Source organism: Passer montanus, unplaced genomic scaffold (genome assembly GCF_014805655.1).
Source record: "Passer montanus isolate IOZ18808 unplaced genomic scaffold, ASM1480565v1 scaffold4, whole genome shotgun sequence".
Taxonomy (NCBI): Eukaryota; Metazoa; Chordata; class Aves; order Passeriformes; family Passeridae; genus Passer; species Passer montanus.
In genome coordinates, this window is record NW_024368818.1 from 18,255,978 (window position 1) to 18,277,347 (window position 21,370).

The 21,370-nt window shown below is 40.1% G+C and overlaps 1 protein-coding gene across 15 annotated transcripts in view; it reads left to right on the plus strand.

The window, feature by feature from the left end:
- TENM4 (teneurin transmembrane protein 4) overlaps positions 1-21,370 on the plus strand; it is a 592,138-nt gene that overhangs the window by 455,347 nt on the left and 115,421 nt on the right. For 11 of the 15 annotated variants that reach the window (XM_039718527.1, XM_039718526.1, XM_039718530.1 and 8 more), the window contains 2 exons: positions 12,239-12,424; positions 18,813-18,839. In XM_039718527.1, the coding sequence (XP_039574461.1) occupies positions 12,239-12,424; positions 18,813-18,839 (213 nt within the window). The remainder of the gene's footprint in view (positions 1-12,238; positions 12,425-18,812; positions 18,840-21,370) is intronic. The other 4 variants (XM_039718531.1, XM_039718532.1, XM_039718534.1 and 1 more) reach the window with 1 other exon arrangement.

Genomic DNA, 21,370 nt, shown 5'->3' on the forward strand with positions numbered 1-21,370 from the left:
TCCATCCTTAGAAAACATTAATATAAGTCTTCCTTTGAACAGTCATTTTCTTCAGGGGTAAAAATGTCTCTGTAAAAGATGGATATAACGTCAGCTCTGACATGATAGAGGCTTGTACCGTACTACAGACCAAGACCACTTTTAATGCTTAAGAAGTTGCTGATTTGTCTTTTTCTTAGCTTTAAAACACATGAGGAAAAAAAAGAGAGCTAAACCTTAGGATGCAGCACCTGAAATTGATAAACATCTTCATCACTTAAGAAAAAGTCACTAGACACAGCTATGTAATCAAAGGCCACCTTGAATGCTCTTTCTTCACCTTGTAACTTGTTCATCTCACTACCCTGGCAGACCTATGAGAAATGTTAGTCTGGGGCAGTTGAAACTTTGGTAGCACAGTGTCTTCAAACCTGGTCTTCAGAAGATACCATCAAAATCTGTTCTGTCTCAATACCTCAATTGCAGACTCATCCATGAAAGCCTTACTTTGGTCCTTTAATGGTGGTTGAAAGCCAGGAGATGTTTTGTTCCAGCAGGAATTTCATCCTCTGCCTTTCAGAAGCATAACATGCTGATTTCTGAACTTGTGATCTTCTCTATTTTGTACTGAGATAAGTAAATTTTCTCCCAAAGGGAAAAATATGTGCAGCCCAGTGCACACACAAGACTCTCACAGGTTCTGCCTGGCAGATAGCTGCTTTGTGGATTGTGAAGAAATTAGTGAATCTAGACAATCAACAGTGTTAATAAGAACTGTCATTGTGAAAAACATTATTTTTTTCATGTAGTTGAGTGTGTGAGTACAGATTTTAGCCTACCCATTGCCAAGATGAACCTACCCTTTAAAGGCTTTTAAGCTTTTTATTAAAAATGCAATAAAAGACTAAAATCTGCCCAAACCTTTAAAATAAAAGCATTCAGGGAGGCTTTCATTTGAATATCCTTTTACTCCCTTTCCCTTTGTTTATTAAAAATGTGTGTAAGGAGACCCTGATGTGGTGGAAAAAAGATAATAGTTGAAATGGGCTGCAGGACTTTCAAAAGTCCAAGTATCTTTGTGCTCAGCTTATTTTTGTGGCGAGTCCAATTCTTCAAAAGTCCAAGTATCTTTGTGCTCAGCAGATGAAAGGGACATAACAAAGGGAGGGAGAGAACTCCCACTAAGATAGAAAATACAACTTACCTTTCAAATATTAATTCCTACTTTAAGTCTGATAAGTGAGAAATTGTTTTAGGATGTTTTCCTAGCCAACCAGAGATGCATCAAACTATTGTCAGCTCTGGGATGTGTTTAGGATCTTACTTTTAACCCCTTTTCTGCAGCAGTCCATGCAGTCTTGGTCAGACACAATGACAAAGGGAAGATTGAAGGAACTGAAAACTTGTGTTCTAGCTGTCATTTCAGACTTGGCCAAAACCAGTGGAAGCAATGATATCATCAGTCTGTCTCTGACCATTAGATCACAAAGCATTTGCTCTGATTAGGTCATGTCTCAAGCTGAGAATAGAGTGTGTCCAGTTGTGTAACAAGCAGTCCCTGGTTCTCATTGACCCTAGGCATTCTGTGATGAGCAAAGCTTCTCTCTTGTATCAGCAGTAATCAGTGAAAATTTATGGACCCCTACAAAGGGCAGTGGGAAGACTATTCCATCCCCTGTTTGTTTCCTACAATGATTAGGGCTAATTCCCAGCATGCCAGTTTCAGTTCAACATTCTTCCCTATCTCCAAATGTGACCTCAGCAGTCACACCATGAGCTCAAAAGTCTTTTGTTTGGATCAGTTATGCTTTGTGTTGTGGACTTTACTGACTGAAAACAGCAATGTTGTACTGGAGTCAGTGGGGCTTATGTTCGTGTGACTAGTTTGAAAAATTTCACAACACCACAAGATACTAAGTTCCATGTTTAAAGCAGATTATTGTTAAAATATTGTGTTTTGAGTATGACTGAGCAATTAGTATGTTTGCTTGTATCACTGAGAACTTATCATTTATATCACTAAGTCTCAGATGACCATGTTTTGGCTGCTTCTCCTTTGAAAGGAGGAGCCTCTTAATTTTTGAATCTAGACCTCTGCTGCTGACTATTCCTACTTTTAACCAGGATACTGCTGCAATATCAGCAGGGCGATACTTGTGCGGAGTCAGTCTCTGCCATGATCTACCTTGATTGTGCTGGATAAAGTCACTCATGGCTCAGCAAGGATGGTTGTAGGTCCCATGTCATGGCTTCTCCACTGGCATTCAGTCAATTCCATGCTATTCAGTCAGTTCCATGCTGTTGTTGGTAGATACCTACTGTGATTGTGACTTTACACTCCAGCCCAGTTGGAGCTCATCACAATCAGAGTTCCTGCAAAAGTTTATTGGATGTTTTCAGCTTTGTCAACTAATATTTGAGACACTGAATTAGGTTGCCCAGAGAAGCTGTGGGTGTTCCTGAAGGTGTTCAAGGCCACGTTGGATGGAGCTTTGAACAGCCTGTTCTGTTGGAAGGTGCCCCTCCCTTGGCGGGGGGGGGAACAAGCTGGTGTTTAATATCCCTTCCAGCCCAAATGATTCTATGTATCATTCTCAGTTGGAATCTCCACCAAGGTTAGATAATAAGGAAAAGAGTCTGTGAGTAAGTAAAACAGAATAACATAAAAACTAAGCAAAGAAAAAGACAATATAAGAACAATGATTGTCATGTAATGGATTGGTGTCTACTAAAGCCTGGAAATCCATGATTTAATAAGCTGTCTGAAGAGGATGCACTGGAATTACTGTATTCTCTCTGCCCCCTTCCAGTTTACAAGGTGTTCATACTCTAAAAATTATCATCACAATTTGCACTAATGAGCACTTACTAATGATGTTGACAGACGGAAGTTAGAAAGCTCTTTGGAGAGAGCTCTGATGATTTTCGGTAAAGGTGATCCTTCCAGATCAGTGTTGAGGCATATGGACAGCATAGCAAACAGAAACCTTCTGGAACAGCTACTGCTGCATCTCATTTGTGTGGATAGACAGACATCTAACTTCTGGATATGTCAGCTCTGCGTGTTTCATATGTGTTCTGTGTCTCCTTTCGAATAAGATTAATAACTATAAAATTTCTAAGTTCTTTGGCAAAATGTTGTCTGAAGAAAAAGGAATCCATATTGGGACTGAGCTCTGAGTAAGGGAATCCCAAGAAAATCTAGCTTGTGATCACTTCAGCACACACTGTTGACTGATCTGTTGAAGTTATTTTAGAAAAAAACAAAATGTACAGAATTGGAAAATAAATCAGTTCTTTTTAAGCATGAGCAAAACGTTTTTCTACTGTCAAATTATCTCTTCCTTGTGGACAGAGAAGAAAATAAAATTAGCCCAGAGAAGAATCCTTCGTAGGAACTTCATTTAATATATTAGAAATTGTTTCTTTTCTGGGAAGCTTTAACACATCCCAGAAAGCATAGAGATTCAATTAAGCATCAAAGAGAAAAATACAATCCTGCACTTTGGGATATTTATTTTTATTCAGCAAATCTCAGCTCCAAGACTGAAGCCTGACAATAGCTGGCATTTCATGTCCTGCTATTCTACAACAAGAGACAGTTTGAAGTAGAGTTCATAAAAATAAATAAATGGAAGGTTGACACGAGTATGAAAGTAAATCACAGCCATAGAGGAGATGCTTCAGACAGAAAGTGATGGTCAGTCCTTACCATTTAAGGCAAGGATGAAAATAGAGTATAAATACTGTAGGAAGTAGAAACTGATAAAAAGCACAACAGAAGTTTAATGGAATTTCATCACACAGAATTACAACTTTCCAGACAGGAACTGGAAGACCTTTATACAAATATGAAACAAGATGAAATTGCACTTCAAAGTGAGATACTTTTTTAAAAGACATCCCAGCTATACCAGTGTACATTGTACAGCTAATTGTGTCTGTTGTGCTCCTGTTCTCACTGTTACTGTTTCTGGCAACAATTCCCAAGAATCCCGTTGTACTCTATCCTGTATGGTTACAGGGTTAGAGGCTCAGTCTTGGAGGACAGTTTAAGTATATTACTATACCAACCCCCTTCATTGCTCATTTTGGAGATGGAGGGTGGTTCCAGGGGAGTTACGGACACATCTCCTGGATCTGCTCAGCACCAGGTGAGGAGCTACTCTGTGGACTATTTATTCGTCTCCAAATGAGGCATCTCAGAGGCACTGTGATTCCTAATTTGGATCTCCAGAGAGAAATGAGACCTAGAAGGGGATTTGCAGAAGCCTTTCATTTAAACACAAAGCTGTTTATGCCAGCAAAGAATTAAATACCAGGAGAAAACTTGGGGGGAAAAAGCTGAAGTGGGGTTAAACTTTTGTGTCTAGAGCCAGAGATGGTTTGTTTTTGTTTTTTTTTTATTAGGGATTTTCACCAACCCTTCTCCTAGATACAACTCAACCACTTTGAGTGAACAATCTCTCTCCTCTTCTGTTCTGTGTTTTATACCTCCTTTGTGTGTACCCAATCTTCTCTGCAAGTGCAGAGTTGCAGAGTTATCCCTCATGCACATATATTGAAGACCTGTACTCAGTCCTTCTGCAGAGCTGGCAAGAATCAGCATTCAGGCCAACTCAGGTGTCCTGGTTGGGGTCACTCTGTAATGCAGGATATGCATTCCCCAATGAAGGCATTCTGGGATGCTCCTCAGGGCTTTGTATTTAGAAGGTGAAAATTCAGATGTCCAAGTCACATTTCAAACCCATTGCTGAAGGTCAGTGTACTTCCTGATGAGGGGTGATAGCAAAGCTGATGGATTCATTTTCAGTCTCTAGAGAGCATCCTTTAGTCATGATTTCCTCATCCATGGAAAGAAAATAAATAGCTGTTACCTTTTAGTTACGTTCAGTTTACTGAGCTGTGTAAAACACATTGAGGCCCTTGAGTGGAGCGGAGAGTAATCAAAGTACCAAACGTTTAATTGTCCTCCTAAAAGGACAGGTTTTATATTTATAGACATAAATAATAATTATTATTTCTGCGTTAGTAATATTTACATATTTGATGTATGCTTTAAAAATAAACAGATTATTGGTTAAACACATTAAATTATGCATACATTGCTTTCAGGACATGATCTCTGAAGGAAAAATACATCCCTCAATTAATGACATGGACAGAACTTACACAATCATTCCCTGTTGCTACTAAGCCAGGATAGTTTTCAGAGGATTTCATGGTACAGATCAGCTACTGGCAGTGACAGAAAATCCAGACCTCTTCTTTCAGGTTTTTTCTTGCTCTTTAGTTTGATCTTTTCCTTATACATTTGTAAAAAGAATGATTTTAAAAGCTAATGTGCTTTATGTCTTCTTCAGTAACAGCACAGGAGTTCATGTCACTACAGAGTTATCGAATCACAGGAATGAGAGTTTCAGAACACTGCAAAATGTGTTTTGTTATGAAGAATGTCTTTAGCACTTCACTGCTATCTAAATCATGCTGATCATACACCTTCTGTTTTTTTCATCTATATATTTCTTGCTTTTTCCAGATATTCCGCATAAATTGCCTTCTAAAGCAGGTTGTGAAAACAAGGCTTAGCTCCTCACCAAACTCAGCTTTTTAGCTCCGTGCCAATGCCCCTCTCCTGTGGTTTTCTGGAAAAAAAAAAATCTGTCTGAGGCTGGAAATTACCTCAAATGAGGCAACTTGAAATGGGAAAATCCTGGTTATGGCAGATTTTTAATTATTAAATTTTCTATTAATATATAAAGGTCAGTGGAACTGACCCAGTTTTCAGGAAGCTCTGAGCAATTTCACCTGATCTTATATTTTAGCACTAAATCCATATTTATTAAAGGATTTAGCAGACAGGTCAGAAGCAGCTAAATCTCTGATTCTGCATCACATGAATGCTAAAGAAAAATTTTCATCTGCATTGCTCTTCTCTAAGCTGGAAAGCTTTAAACTGTTGTCAAGCCAATTTGAGGATATGTGGCGGGGACAGGGGTAAACATGCAAAAATGGATTTGCTAGAAATGAAGCACAAATTAACATCATTATCCCTTTCCCAACTCAAATCTTTAATGTAATGCGAAAATAATATGAAATTCTGAATGATGCCATTTCCTGTGTTGGAGAGTCCTGTGTCTGTTCCATCAATTAAAAAGGGCCATGAACAAAGCACTGCATTGTTGGGTTAGTGTTTGATGGGTTTCTTTTCCCACTTTCTTCTGAAATATCAAAGACAATATAGCAGACTTTTTGTTCTTAAGGGGGTAGATTGATGCCAGTTTTTAGCAGGATATGCAAAAAAAGGAAAAAAGAGAAAGAGAAAGAAGCAGGTACAAGGGGGTTTTTTGTATGAGTAATTGCTTTAGTATTCTAACTTCTGAAGTGCTGTTAATGGACTGTGACCTCATTATACCTGGCACAGTGCAAATGCAGAACAAAAAGGATAATCTTAGCCTCAGATAGCTGAGATTCTTCAACTTTAAGTGAACAACAACAGAAAGAGACATGCTGATGGAGACAGAGTAAAATTACATTACAGTTTTTGTCAACACACTGTGGAGAAGTTAAAGCACGTCAGCAGCCACTGTCATGATTTTGGGTAGGATTCAAGATGGATTAGGATTTTTAAGAGAGCCTTGAGGAATTCTGAGGCAGTTTTAACAGACCAGAAGGAAGTCCCAGTCATAAGGAGATAATGAGAAGAAAAACAAAACAAAACCTATTTGTCTAAAAACTAGCCAGCAGGTTGAGTCTGGGCTCACAGAATCACAAAATGGTTTGGGTTGGAAGGATCTTGAAAGGTCAGTTCCCACCCCCCTACCGTGGGCAGAGGCACCTTCCACTAGACCAGGTTGCTCTGAGCCCCAGAATTGGGCTGGTTCATGGTGGGGATGAGCAGTGATGAAACAGAGCAAGTCCTGGAACTGAAGATGAGCCATTTATTTTTTTATTATTTGCATGAAAAATAAGCAGAATTGTATTGGAATGGCATTATCCTTTTCTGAGAGTAATGTTTCTGATAACCCGAGATCTCTGGGTGAATCACCCTAAGCTTAACAATGCCTTGAGTACTGTCTGCTCCAGAAATACTCCATGAAAGAGGTTTCAAGTGACTCATCCTCTGGAACTATCTCTCTTTCCCTCTTGACCCACCGAGGGCAATTAGGCTCAATTCAATTCTTCAGGTGAGACTGACATAACGTGAGGTGAGATTCAGGCAATGCAAGACATCACTCCAAAACAAATAACATGACAAAACCCCAGATGGGAACATTAATACAAACTTGATTCCTTAGAAAAAAGTCTGCATCCATTAATCAGTTACTATCCATCAGTGCCCTCTGTTAAGTACAAACATAAGGAAGCAAAATACAGGGTAACACCCCTATACAGGTGTTTCTCACAGAGGTGCTTCACTTGATTGTACTTTTTGAGGACATTAAGCCTCATATTTGCTCTTAGAATTGGGCACCAGATTTACTCAGAGGATCCCCTCTTTTCAAGGAACTACAAGCAGCTCTGAGAGCTGCACTGTGAAATGAGGTAAACCAGTGCACCTCTAGGAAAGGATAAGGAGTGGCTAAGCAGTTCATACAAACACTGGATGAGATTAAAGTTGAAAGGAAATATTTGGTCACCTTTTGGGAACAGCTAGTGTGAAAATATTTAATAGGCAGGTCTTTTATGCACAGGCAGAGCATTCTAACTAAGCTTAAATAGCCAGGACCAATATAGTGCAGCTGGCCAGTCTGAGAATACTGTAATAGTAGAATTAAAAGCTTTCCTTCTCATTTGTTCATGCAGCTCAGATGGTAGCTAATCATGTCCTCTAATTTTAACAACAGAATTTAATGTACCAAAAATGCAGTTTGTAATAAGAACAAAGGTGACAAATTCTGTCCCTGGGACTGAATGACAAAGAAACTATTCACCTGCCCTTTTTCTGTAAAACAGCCTTAGCTGTCTTTTTCTGTCCAAAAAGACATGTATTTAAGTGGAAGCTTAATTTGAAATCCATTTTGATCATTTCTTAGCGTGTCACAAGAAAAGTAAAAGCTATTCTGACTATTTAATCACTCATTAGAAACCTGTGAGCACTTAAGAAGGCTGTGTTGTAAAGGACCAGGGCATGTAGCAGGTTGTGTGTTATAAGGCTATTTAAATTGTAGGGTACCCATCTATAAGCTGGCACTAAGTGCAAGATATAGTTTTGGGAGTTCATGGCTCCTGGTTCCCTGTCAGAAATAATTAAACTACATTTTAGGGAGACTGTCCTAAGTAGATTGTTTCACAAGTGTTCTTCACAGCTGAGAGTCTTATTACAGCCCTTGGGGCCTGGGAGTCCAAACCACCTCATATATCCATTATATATGAATTACACATTCATAACCTGGAACCTGCACACTTCTGTGTGGTGGTTTGCTAAGGTTTCAGCTAGGTGGGGATGAAACCCAAAGTGTTCTCAGCATTCCCTTTCTGGCTTAGCCTAAGATCTGTTTGTTTATACCATGCAGTGCATATCCCTAGCCCACGTGTGCAAGACTGTTCCTTGTAGCATGTTGCCTGAGAAATATTTCAGTCGAGATATAAATGTCCCAGGGGGTTTTCCATTCTTTTTCATAGGAATGACTGCACAGAGATCTGCTTTTCAGAACATGATTTTTTTTCCTCTCTTCACCATTTCTGAATGCACTCCATTATTCTAGTTTGACACCTTTAAGTAACTCCAGGAAGGCTTTTGACTGTCACTGTTCCTATTATCTCTGGGTTTTTTTCCTCTACCACCAATCTGTAGACATCTGACGTTTCCATCTTAGCTGTAGGACACAAGAGTGCATATTGGGACATCAAGGCGTTCATGTGCCTGTCTCAGAGTTCACATTTACCTGTGGATCCATCACTTTCCTTCTTTATGCCTTGGTTACTTTATCTGAAAGGTGCTGCATCTGAGTCAGGGGAACCCAGGGTATCCATACAGGCTTGGGATGAGGGATTGAGAGCAGTCCTGAGGAGAAGGACTTTGGGATGGACAAAGAGCTGGACATGACCTGGCCATATGCTCTCACAACCCAGGAAAGTCAGTAGTGCCCTGGGCTGCATCCAAGCAGTGTGGCCAGCAGGGCAAGGGAGGGGATTCTGCCCCTCCACTCTTGTGAGACCCTACCTGGAGTGCTGTATTCAGCTCTGGGACCCAGTTGTGGGGGTCTCCAACACAAGAAGGATATGGACCTGTTTGAACAAGTCTAGAGGAAGCCACAAAGTTAATCAAAGGCCTGAGGAACCTCTGCTATGGGGACAGACTGAGATAGTTGGGGTTGTTCAGCATGGGGCACAGAAAGCTCTGGGCAGACATTATTGTGGCCTTCTTACTACTTAAAAGGGACTTATAAGAACAATAGGGAGAGACATTTTAACGGAGCCTGTAGTGATAAGAAGAGGAATAATTGTTTTAAACTAAAAGAGGATAGATTTAGACTAGATATGAGGAAGAATTTTTACAAAGAGGAAGAACAGGATATAATGAAGGTGTGAAGTGACCAAGTTGGCATCCTCTGGATTGCTTGGTAAACTGGGAGCAAGAAAAATTACATCTTATTTGATATTCTGAGATCCAAGTTCAATGCTTATGAATAAAGAATGTAAACTAATAACCTGAGAAGAGATTGCAGTCTGAGTAGCCCTATGGTAAAAGCGTGCTGGAAAGCACCAGAGGCTACAATAATAATTTTTGGAGTTCAGGCTTAAATACCAGTACTCTCAGACTTTATACTTTCTCAAGGTATTTCTTGTCTGCTTGCTGAAATTTTAGCAGCATAAATCTAGCTTTTGATTTTTAATCTGCTGTTTCCTTTATCCTCCCCTAGACTTTGTTTATCAGGTCAGCCAAGGCAAACCAAATTTACTTTTTTTTTTTTAGCGCATCTTTACTGCTATATTAACCAACTTGCAGGTCATGTGTGTTCATTACCACCCTGACCAGCCCACGCTCCATTGCAGTGCTGTCTGGCAGTTGGGGAAAAAAGTAGAAAACACATGTCTGGACTGCAGCCCTTCAGCAAGGATGGATTTCAGTAATTCCCCATCCCTTATGCTCTTATCGGGTACTGTAGTATGATATTACTTCCCTCGCAGCTAGGAGCTGTGAAAATCTGTCTCTCGATGCCAGATGCAAAGTAAAAACTTCTGACAGCAACTTGAGCCCGTCCTCAGCCATGCCTTTATTGTTTGGTAGGGTAATTTCTATTTGCTTCCAATAAATCCTACATTAGATTCTGTTACATCTCGACAGCAAGTGGTGTGTGCACATGCTCTGTTTAAGTAGGGAAAATACTCAGATACTTTTGCAAGTTTTATTCTAAATAATGCAGACAAGTTCCTGAGTGTCTTTATCCCAATTAAACTCCAGTGTTCTCTTTCACTAGGAGACTTAAGCATATAGGACTAAATATTTGAGCGGGTTTGAAGACATCCATGATACTGCAGTAAAAGGAGTTTTACTGGAAACTGTTCCACCACCCTGAGCTTTTTGGGAAGCAAGAGTTAGATATTGTTCTCATGCCACATTTGAAAAATGAGGTGTTTTCTAGACGTGCAAGGCATTTCTGTTGTTCCTATCATAAGTTACCATTCTCCAAGGAACACTCTGATCCTTTTCCTCATAAGGGGCTGAAGACCTCACAGCTCTTTGCTGTGACAGAGCTGCGAGGAGCTTTCCTCCTGGAGCTGAAGTGGGTGTTCCAGCCCTATATCAGGAGCATATCAAAAGTTGTTGAACAGCCCAAGTGTCCTGTGAATGGTGTATTCGTTAGCAAAAGACTAAAAGCAACTTAAGTACAGCTGAATTTCAGTCAGGTGTGATGTTAATGCAGGCTGAGTAGTTCTGAATATTTTATATGCAGCCAGTGACACAGAGAAAAAATGTGCACTGCAGAGTACCCTGGTACCCCTTTCTGTACTTCCAGCCCAGCCCTGCTCAGCATTTCTTCTGTTCTCTTCTCCATGTCCCCAAAAGGAACCGTGTCCTTACTTTGTAAAATCTATAAAATGGTTCAGTGAAGCCGAAGGCTTGAGGTCAAAACATTTGGGAATTTAGAAGTGCCAGGCAGAAGTCAGAGAGACGACCTCATAGGCTGAAATACTGTGAATTGCCTCTCCTTCAGTTGAGGAAGGGAGAGTATAGTCAAGGCTTATGAGAGATGGAAAGTAGCAGCCAAATAATGAGTCTGGAGAAGAAATAGATTCATTTCATTTCATCTGCAGTGCTATACTGCATCAGTATTTGGGCTTTTTTTTCTTGAAATCAATCCTGTACAGTAGTGGTGGTAACAGGCACTTTAACACCTGATTCATGGGTATCTCTTCTCCACCAAGTCTCTGTTTTTGCAGACAAGTACAATATAGATAAAAACATGTTTCCCAAATTCATGCCAAGGCTATGCCAGGTTTTAGACAAAAGTCTAGTGCTGGATAAAAATATTATGCCTATGTCCTCAGGCCTGCTGGGGCTCAGGGATGTTTGGGAAGGCCATCATCCCTGAAAAGGCAAGGTCCTTAGCTCTTTGCTTTTTGGCGGTAAGTAACAAAATTCTGGCTGTGACTGTGCTTCCATTAACTTCTAAGACTTGGGAAGAAGCACCATCCTGTCAGCTCCAGTGCATATGGCTCACAAAAGATACAGTTGTACCTCTGAATGTCTGAGAGGGGATTTTTAATGGGTAGTAGGAGACTAGGGACATACAGGATGTGCAGATTTGGTAGAAATAGAAATATCCTTTCCTAAATTTAAACAGAATAAGGATTTTAATGAATCCCATCCCCAAAACTGTGGCTTAAGAAGTCGTAATCATGCTTTGCCAGCATGTAACTTTAACATCAGTAGTTTTTCAGCACATTGTTTCCACACTTAACCAGATTTTAATTAAATGTGACTTCCGTTCTGCTTATTGGAAGAGCCTTCCCCTTTGGATTTGAGCATCACAAAAGCTTGAGGAGTGCAAGAGAATTAGAAAGCAAATAGGAGGATCAATCACAGCAGACCCTTGCAATCCATGTCCATCTCTTTTTTGTAATATACTTATTAGATTCTTATTGTCAGCAAGGATTAGTGTTATGAGCTCTAGGAATTCCTTTCATTGCCCCATAAGGCGAGGTAGTGAAGTGTGTCTGCTTTTCTTGATGATAACGCTCTGGATTTTCCCCCTCTCCCTTCTCTCTCCCCACCCATCTCCCCTCCTGTCTGTTGTCTTCTCTCCCACAGAGATTTGTGCAGCGGACTGCGGAGGACACGGCATTTGTGTTGGAGGCACCTGCCGCTGCGAGGACGGCTGGATGGGCACAGCCTGTGATCAGCGAGCGTGTCACCCACGCTGCAATGAGCACGGGACCTGCCGGGATGGCAAGTGTGAATGCAGCCCGGGCTGGAATGGAGAGCACTGCACTATTGGTAGGGAGAAAGAAAACCCAACTCCTTTTAAGAGAATAATTGATTATCAGGGAGGAGAAAAGGCGCATGCTTAATGGAATATGTGTGATCTAGTGTAGCATGAGCACCTTTGTTCTTGGATTTCAAATTCTGACATCATACATTTTCATGTGGGAACAAGACAATATGTCCTTTCATTTGTTGGTGACATGGCTATATATATTTTTTATTATCAGACATGAAGTACACCTATGTGGTGTTTGACAAGCCTTTAAATGTCAGCTAGAAGCTTTTTTTGAAAACATCCCACTTCACCTCTCTTGAGAGGTCTTTCTGTGGCCTCCAAGACTCCTCTGTACTATGGTGACAGCATTTTTAGAGACATGCATCTGATTTTAAGTTTTCTTTCCTTTTATTTGCTACATTATTTGCATTGTCACTTTGCTTGCCAGTATAAAAGAGGAAACTGCAGACAGATGATTTCTGGCTGGTATTTAACTCTGTCTTGCTTATGCCTTGTCTATTCTGCTACCTTTCTAACCATTTCACTTCCCTCTCACTTTGCTTCTGTATTCCTCATGCACTGGCACTGCTTGTGAGCTCTCTCTATCATGTCTCTTATTATGGATGTTATTATTAATAAGAAACCAACAATATGCCTAAATCATGTAAAGAGCTTCAGTTTTCATATTAAGCAATTTGCAGTATCATTAATGAACTGCCTTGGCTTCACCTTTTTCCTTCTCTCTCTTAACTACTTAATGCATTTTCCCTTCTTCCTTCTTTCTGATTGTCAAGCATTCAGCCTCTTCAGTTCCCCTTCCGTAGTCATGCTATTAAATCAGTAACCCTGAACTCCCCAGATAGCTTTTATTGTATATTAGTAAAAAACTAAATTAGTGAATCCAGTTCTATTCTCAATAATGCCTGTGTGGACCTGAAAAAATTGAGTTGACTTTAAAATAATTGTTCCAGAATGAAAATTCTCCTTTAGTAATTTTATTTTAATCAGCTTCTTTTAAAAACAAGAAAATTTACCTCAGTATTTCTTTCATTATGTCATGATAACTAAAAATCACACTTCATCAAAACTAACGACTAGCAATACCTGGGCAAATATCAGTATAGTTATTGTGTGGATTGGCAGCTTAGTTATATGAGACTACACTTCCTTTGCTTGAACACCAGGTGCATTTGCACACGCAAGGCAGGAAATGAAGCCTGATCTCAGTATTTTAATTTCAGCATTAGGATAATGGTACAAACCATATCTGTGGCTCAATTCTACTTATCATTTATTTATGCTAATGTCGCCCTATCACATTATGGTCTCCACATGCATCCCCCTAATGAAAAATATCTAGCTTTTAAAACTTCCCCTGTCTCATTAGGTGTTGCATTCTGCTTTCTTGTTGATGTCCCTAGCAGCTTTCATTTCTTTTCGTGAGAAAGGGATTGAAAAACCCATGTTTCTTAAATGACTTTAAAATGAAAAGAGAGCAGTCCTGTGTTAATTGAAATCCTGTATCCATAATATTATTTTATAGACTTTTATTCAAGCAGTTTGATTTGGAAAGCAGCACAGATTCATTAAAGAATTTTAAAAAAAAATCAGCAAAAAGCCCCAAATCCGAGGGACAGTTTTATATGAAATTTATTTTTGCAGGAAAAAAAAAAAGCCTGATTCATCCCCTTAGTGCCATTTTATTAGTTCTGCTGTAAAACCAAAATGCCATTAGTTCAGTATATGATAATTCTCCACACAGCTGATATGCCTGGACTGTTTTCGAACAACAAGCTTTTATCTTTCATGGTAATTAAATTTATTTGTAGTATTCCTCACTCTAAGTATAAATGTTGTCATGGGGAAGGCCAGTACTGCAATGCAGTCAGCATTGAGATTTTACTGCTGCACACTCTCATTTCGTGTGCTGCTACCTTCCTGTTGCAGCAGGAACCTCTGCCTTGGTTTAGGAATCATTCTTGGACACGTAAAGTGCTGGAGCACTCTGTTTCTTTTCGCTTTCCCCCATCCTCATCTCCTTGCATGGTGACTTAAAAACAAATTTGTACATAGTCTCCTGCCTCTGAAGCTGTAAACACTATTTCCTACAGAATATTTCACTGATAAATGTGTAGAATGTAAAGGAGATTTGGCAAAGCTGTGAATACCCAGGAAAATTGAATGGTTTTAGCAGGAGTAATAAGCTAGTTATGTTGGCACAAATGAAAGGACATTGACTTGGAATTACATTAAGTATGTGGAAAGCATTCCCCTTGTCCTTGTGTGATTTCCCTGCATGGCAAATTGTTCTGTTGATGGTAATTCCGTATATGTCTGTGTCATGGCCCAGTTTGCTTTAGCACTGACAAGCATAAAACCCCATTGATGAAGTGATGCCTTACCAGTATTGCCGTGTGTGCAGGTAACACGGTAGAAATGGACCATACCAGTAGGGGACACTTCTTCCATTTCCTGCCGAGCATGTGTGAGAGTAAGACATCCTTTTGTTTTGTAGGTCATAGGAGGCTCTTCCTTATGGTGTTCAAGGTATTCTGATCCTGGTGGATTAATTTTGTTTGCTCCTACAAAGAGTTGTGTCACTGAATGTCCTATCTTGATTGCTCACATTCAGAGATTTCATTAGAGTAACTCCAGTTAATTCCCAACTAGGAAATTGATGCCGAAGCTTGCATTCATCATCCCAATTCAGCAAACTTAGTACAAGAGAGTAGAGCAGAAAATTGATTATCTAACTGCAGGAATCCTGAAACCCAGCAGAAGGGTTCCGTCATTTTCTGGAAGGAGCAAAACACATTGTGACAATAGCATCAGTGCCAGACTCCCATGGTGGGTTCTCCAGCATGTTCCTAATTCATCCCCAGTTAGAGACATTGCAGGAATTCAAGTTTCTTCTGTTCTGGCCCAAACTACATCCAGGGAGCATGGTTGGTTTTAGGAGCATTGTGTTTTAAGATGAAATAAACCCTCTTACTGTGAGCTCTGAAAGGCCAAATTACAGCTCAGCTCTGTAGTAGGCCGCTCTAAGGGTTTGCCTCACAGGAAGCAGCACAGAAAAATTTCATGGATTTAATAAAGAGTCATAGAATCCCAGAATTGTTTGGACCTTTAAGATCATCCTAAACCAAGTTCGAACCCCGCTGACATGGATAGGGAACCTTTCACTTGACCAGATTGCTCCAAGCCCCATTCAATGTTGTCTTGAACACTTCCAGGGATGAGGCATCCACAGTTTCTCTGGGCAACTTGTGCCAGTGCCTCACTACCCTTAAGTGTAAAAAATTTCTTCTGAATACCCAATCTGAACCTGTCCTCCTTCAGCTTAAGGCTGTTCTCCCCTGTCCTATGATTACAAGCCCTTGTGAAAACTCCCTCTCCAGCTTGTATGATTCATACAATGTTATTTAGTAAAATAATGGCACAGGGGACTTCCCTGCATGGTGGAATTGGGATATTCACTATCCTTGAACAGCCTGGACACAGGATCAAAGCCATCTCTGGAAGTTCACTTGCTGCAGCTAAATACTCCAGAGTCTCTGGAGACCTGAGGGACCAGCAGCTAGCTCTCCAAACACTCCACAGCCTACCTAGCAGGATTTCAAAGCACCTCAGTGCCTAATCCTCATTGATTTCCGCAAAAGCCACATGTTTAACTCCTTTCAGAAATCTGGTCCTGGCATGCATGGGTAATGGATGCAATAACAATGCCCAGACATACAGGCAGACAGCCTGTCCCACGTCGGCTTCTGCTTATGGCACCATCAGCCTGGGGTTTGTTTTACATAGCAAAACTCTAATTTTTGAGAAATATGCCCCTTAAAGTTTGCCTTTCATCAGTCGTCTTGCATAAATAATCACATATCTTCTGAATAGCTGAGGTTGTAATCAGTGTCTCTCCATTTCTGTTGGAGCAGCTGGAATCCAGACAAGGCACATTGCAGGTGGATCCTGGTCTCTTTTCCCCAGCTTTCTAACACATCACTTGTGCCCTTTGAATCCATAAAGCAACACAGTTCATGCATGGGCCAAGACAAAAATAAGCCTACCAGTGTCTGGGGAAGGTTCTTGCTATCTTGTAGATGTGATGCTTAGGGACAGTGGTGAACCTGGAAGTACTGGGTTAGTGGTTGCACTCGATGATCTTAGAGGTCTTTTCCAACTCTTATGATTCTATGATTCTACCCACTGCCCAACAGTCAGTGCTCAAGTGTATCCACAGCAGAAGCTGAGCTGTGTGCGACCCTCTGGCACTCACCCTGCTTGGTTGAGATGGGTACCTTTGGGCAAGAGAAGACCATGGTTATAGCAGTCAGTGGAAAATACACACTTGCTGCTTTGTTCTGACGTGATCTTGAATCAATCTGAAGGTAATCTGGCCTAAAATAGTATGGCAGCATGTTTGCCAGTAAATATTAAGCACAGATTAACTTCAAAGACTGTTTTCCCTGACCCTGTAGCATAAACTTCACATGCTGTCCCTGGTTCAGCAATGGATGTTTGCTTTCTCCTCTTCTTCACATTTGTGTGATCTCAGTTTAACTCCAATGATTTCCCTGAGGCTCTGTCCGCTTCACCTTATAGAAAAGATAAAGGGAAAAAGAATATTTGGGAAATGAAGGAGAGCCTAGTGGGAAACAAGTCCTTCTCAAAGACCTGCCTGCAGCATCTCTCACTTCTCTGTTCTTTCCCTTCCTCTCTGCAAGCCAGGAGAAATACTCATTATCATTCCCATTCTGTTTCAGACAAAGCAAACCAAGTCAGCTCAGGCTGTGAAACAAGGGGGCTTTCATACTGAAAAATGGTCACAGGAGCTCCTCCCTAGCAGTTCTGAAGTGGCTTCCAGGAGTAGGGTGGAGATGAGTGTGGTGGTGCCTTTCGGTGCAGAGGACACCTTAGAAATGTAGCTTTTCTTCTAAACTCCTTCATAATTTCTCAGCATGTCCTGCATGCCCACAGGGTTTCCAAAGCAGTGTCTGTAGGGAATAAGATGATATTTTAATGTCAGAAGTATAGCCTGTATGGGTTTAGAAAAGAAAGTCCCATCATTTTTCAAATTGCAAGAAAACATTGATACATAACTGACACATGGTTGGCATTGGCAGCTGCCTTCACTACCATCAGCTGCACAGTCACTGCCTAAGCTAACAGGTTGGGCTGCTGTGGATGTCAAAATTCAAGAGATACAATCCTAGGCTTCAGCCACCATCCAAGCAGATGGCAATGCTGTGCTTCCTGCATCGCTCCCACCACATCAACATGATTTATTCACCTCTTTGCCAAGCCTCATAACTGCCCCACAATAGGTGAGCTCGCCCAGCCCTCTCCACTTAGTTCCTGTACAGATCCATTACATTCACAGGATGGAAAAATAATTCCTGTGAGGGCCATGACCTCCCAGGAGGACAGTCTGCCTGAACGAACCTGAAACAAAAACTTGTGCAAAACTTCATTGCAGGGAGCAGGGAAGAGAACAAGGGAAATAACATTAAGCAGGTATTGAAATAGAGAAGTGCAAGACTCAGAGCCTCTCTTTTGTTGATAAAGACCAGTGGGTGTTAGGACAGAGAGTGCCGCCTGCTGGCATGAACCAGGGCTCTCCAAAGCAGGATGTCTTTGCCACCAGCTTTCTGCTCAACACTAGAAAATCAGTAAGAAGGTGGTTTTCCAAATCAGTGTTCCATGGGAATTGGGTACGTGACTGCTCCCATCACATCTATAACTTTCTTTTTTACTTTCTCTTTAGCACTCCTTAAAATTAATATATGAATACTTGCCTATCTGGTATAGTTACCATGAGGTAAATTTAATATTTGTAAAGTAATTTGATCCCGGGCTAGAAAATGCTGTATGAATGCAGTATATTACCATTAGAAAGATCCAGGGAAAAGCCTGTACCAGTCTGGTAAGATCATGGAACTGTGCTTTTTTGTGTGGAGAAATATAAGACAATCAGGTAAGGTGGAGGACTTTCAAATGTCTCTGCTTTCCTGATGAAATGCAAAGCAGTCAGTAAAGTGGAGGGAGACTTGCAAATGAGCAGAACATTGCAATATCCTGATATACATATATACACATATACATATATACCTATATGTGTATAAATATATATATATAAGCACATAAATATATACATAGAACTTTCCTGGTTTTCTTCCTGATCTTAATGAGCAAAGATGACTGAATGCCTTAACACAGCTTTCTCAAACCATTTGACTGAGGAGCACTGTGCTCCACTCTTCTTCCTTTTTTCTCTCCTCATAATCAAGGTTTTTCTTTTCATATCACAGCGAACTCTCCTTTGCCTTTCTAGCACCTGCACAGTCTCGTAGTAAGCCGCAATGCACTTATTCAATCCTACCTTAAATGTCCTGTCTTTTATCTCCCAAGCTCACTATCTGGATAAGGTAGTGAAAGGTATGCTCTTCCTTCCTATTTTTCCTATTGTCTTTGTGTTTCTTTTTTAAAAAATGCACCGTGAACATGCTGTGTTGAGGTTGCATCTCTTCCTCATTGTCACCAAAGTGGTCCCTAACGTCTGGAAGGGTGAACTTTCCAGTCATTTACGTAGCAAATACCTCTGTAAGTGCTGTGACCCTGTGTTAACATCATACCAGTGTTCCTACCCATTCCCTTGTCCCTGCCCTCCCCTCCAAATCATCTCTCATCCTCACCCTTCCCACTCAGGTGAGGCAAGTCAGGAGAAAACAAGTGTCTGTGAATACAGCAGGAACCCTGTCCAGTGATGTGTTTTAATTAAATGTCTGTGGTCCATTTTGTAACACAGGTGAGTGCACTTTCTATGTGGAGTCTTCATGTTTTTGATCCACAACTGCCGACTCTTACATGGGAGCTTTAAGTGATTATATATTGGGGTTTTTTTTCCTAATACAAAAGGTTATGATCCCAAAACCTCTGGTTGCATAAATCTGCAAAATCTGTGGAAATTAGTGATGCTGCATTAATGTACACTACAACAAAATCCAACCTTATGCTCCTGTTTGTAAGCGTAACACAAGTCTAGGACCCAGGTCTTTCTTCAAAAAAGAGGAAAAGGAATTTAACTGTTCGAGAACAGTGATCACCTGCTGTTTTTTTAAAAAAAAAATCAGTTATTTGTTAATCAAAACAATGAGCTAAATTACTTTAGGAATTTTTAATAGAAGCTGACAGTTCCACAATGCACTTAGCTTTAGAAAAGTATTGAAATAGCATGCATATGGTTACCTACAACAGTCTGACAATAAATATGATTGAGTTGGACTTAAATATTTTTTCTACATGGCTGATTTGACACTAACAGCAACACAGTGTTGACACCATGCTAGCTTCATATGTTTGCTGGTTAAACAAACCAAAAAATTGGGTTGAACAAATCAATTTTTTCCTGTAGTACTATCCTTCTTTTCAGGTTTTGAGCAATCAAAAATAACAGCTGTGAGAGGCTGAGGATGAAGAGCAGATATGCTCAAGTACTGACCCCATGAACAGTTAAAATGAAGTCTTTGTTATATAGGCTTCACTTCTCTGAAGTGAATTTACAATTCAGTTTTTATTTTTTTAAAGGCAGATTCAGGAGCAATTGCAAATAAGCAAAATGTTTTAACAGACAAATACTAGTGATAAGGAAATGTCCATAGTTTAAATACTTCCATCTTCAGTGTAATGGAGCAACTGGTAGCTGTCCTTCAACCCCTCTTTATGGATCAGTTGATTGTACAGTGGTAGTTAGTTTTCTCTCACTGCTTAGCACCAAAAAATACCTGTGCTTGACTTATTTTAAATTAGGAGGGAAAAGTACATTCTCTTTCTTAGATCAGGGAAAGAGGGATATTTATTGTGCCCTTATGAAGTAATCATGGTGGCATCCTCAGAGGAAGATATGGGCCATCACTAGGGAGCATGATCAGAACCTGCTGTTAATGTTCCACATCTCAGTGTTTTGCATTTCAAAACCCCAGGACTCCTTCTTTTTATCTCAATGTGTATTGAAGAAGGCTGCATCAAAAAGTAGCAGATAAGCATTGAGGGCATAGAAGAGATTAAAAATCAACCTGCAGAGCCTGGCAAGGAACCTTCAGTACTGATTTGCCCATTCAGTGGTCCAATTTTTTTAACTAAGTCTTTTGTAGATGTCATTTTTCCTCTAGGTAGCTTTTTGACTCACCTTTATGCCCAATAATAAAGATACATTATATTTAGTGAGTCAGTAGGTAACAGGTTAAGTAACACACTAAGAATAAAAGATTGTCTCTTGCTATGCATGGCTGCTTTTAGAAAGATTAGCAATAGCTGAAACATTAAAAGTACATGGTTTTCTACTTGGCTAACTGCATGGTGTGCATTTTTCAAAACTAAATTACTCATGGCCTTTTGGCTTTCTTAATTATTAACATCTTTCTGGTTGAAATCCCTTCCCAGTAATCCTGTTGTCAAAGGGTGAGCCTGATTTACTGCTGAATCTTTCCTACAGCTTTACAATAAACCAGTCAGTCAGAGAAGATGTAGTATTGTTCCTAAAAGGAAGGGCAAGTTTTAATAGCAACCATCAGCATAATTAAACCAAAAGCTCTAACTAGACTCAGTGTAGAGTCTTCTAAACTAAGGTCTAATTAACACTGGTAATGCTTAAAATGAGAAGAAGTGCCTATTATTTTAATAATAATTAAAAGAGATGCTGATTTTAGAGATAGTTTCTCCATCCAGAATATCATTGAATCTGATGGTACATCAGTTTAATTAATTTCTATTACTGAATATCAGTTCTTACTCTTCAAAAATAATCATTAACACTGTAGTGATGCATATATAAACAGCTAGTTTGAATTTTAAAGTTGCTGAACAACATTAGAATTCAGGGGTGGCTGCAAGGGCTGCTCCTGAAGTATGAGAGCAAGTGAGAACCCAAGGTCTGACCAAAGCCAGTTCCCTCATTTGTACAGTTACAA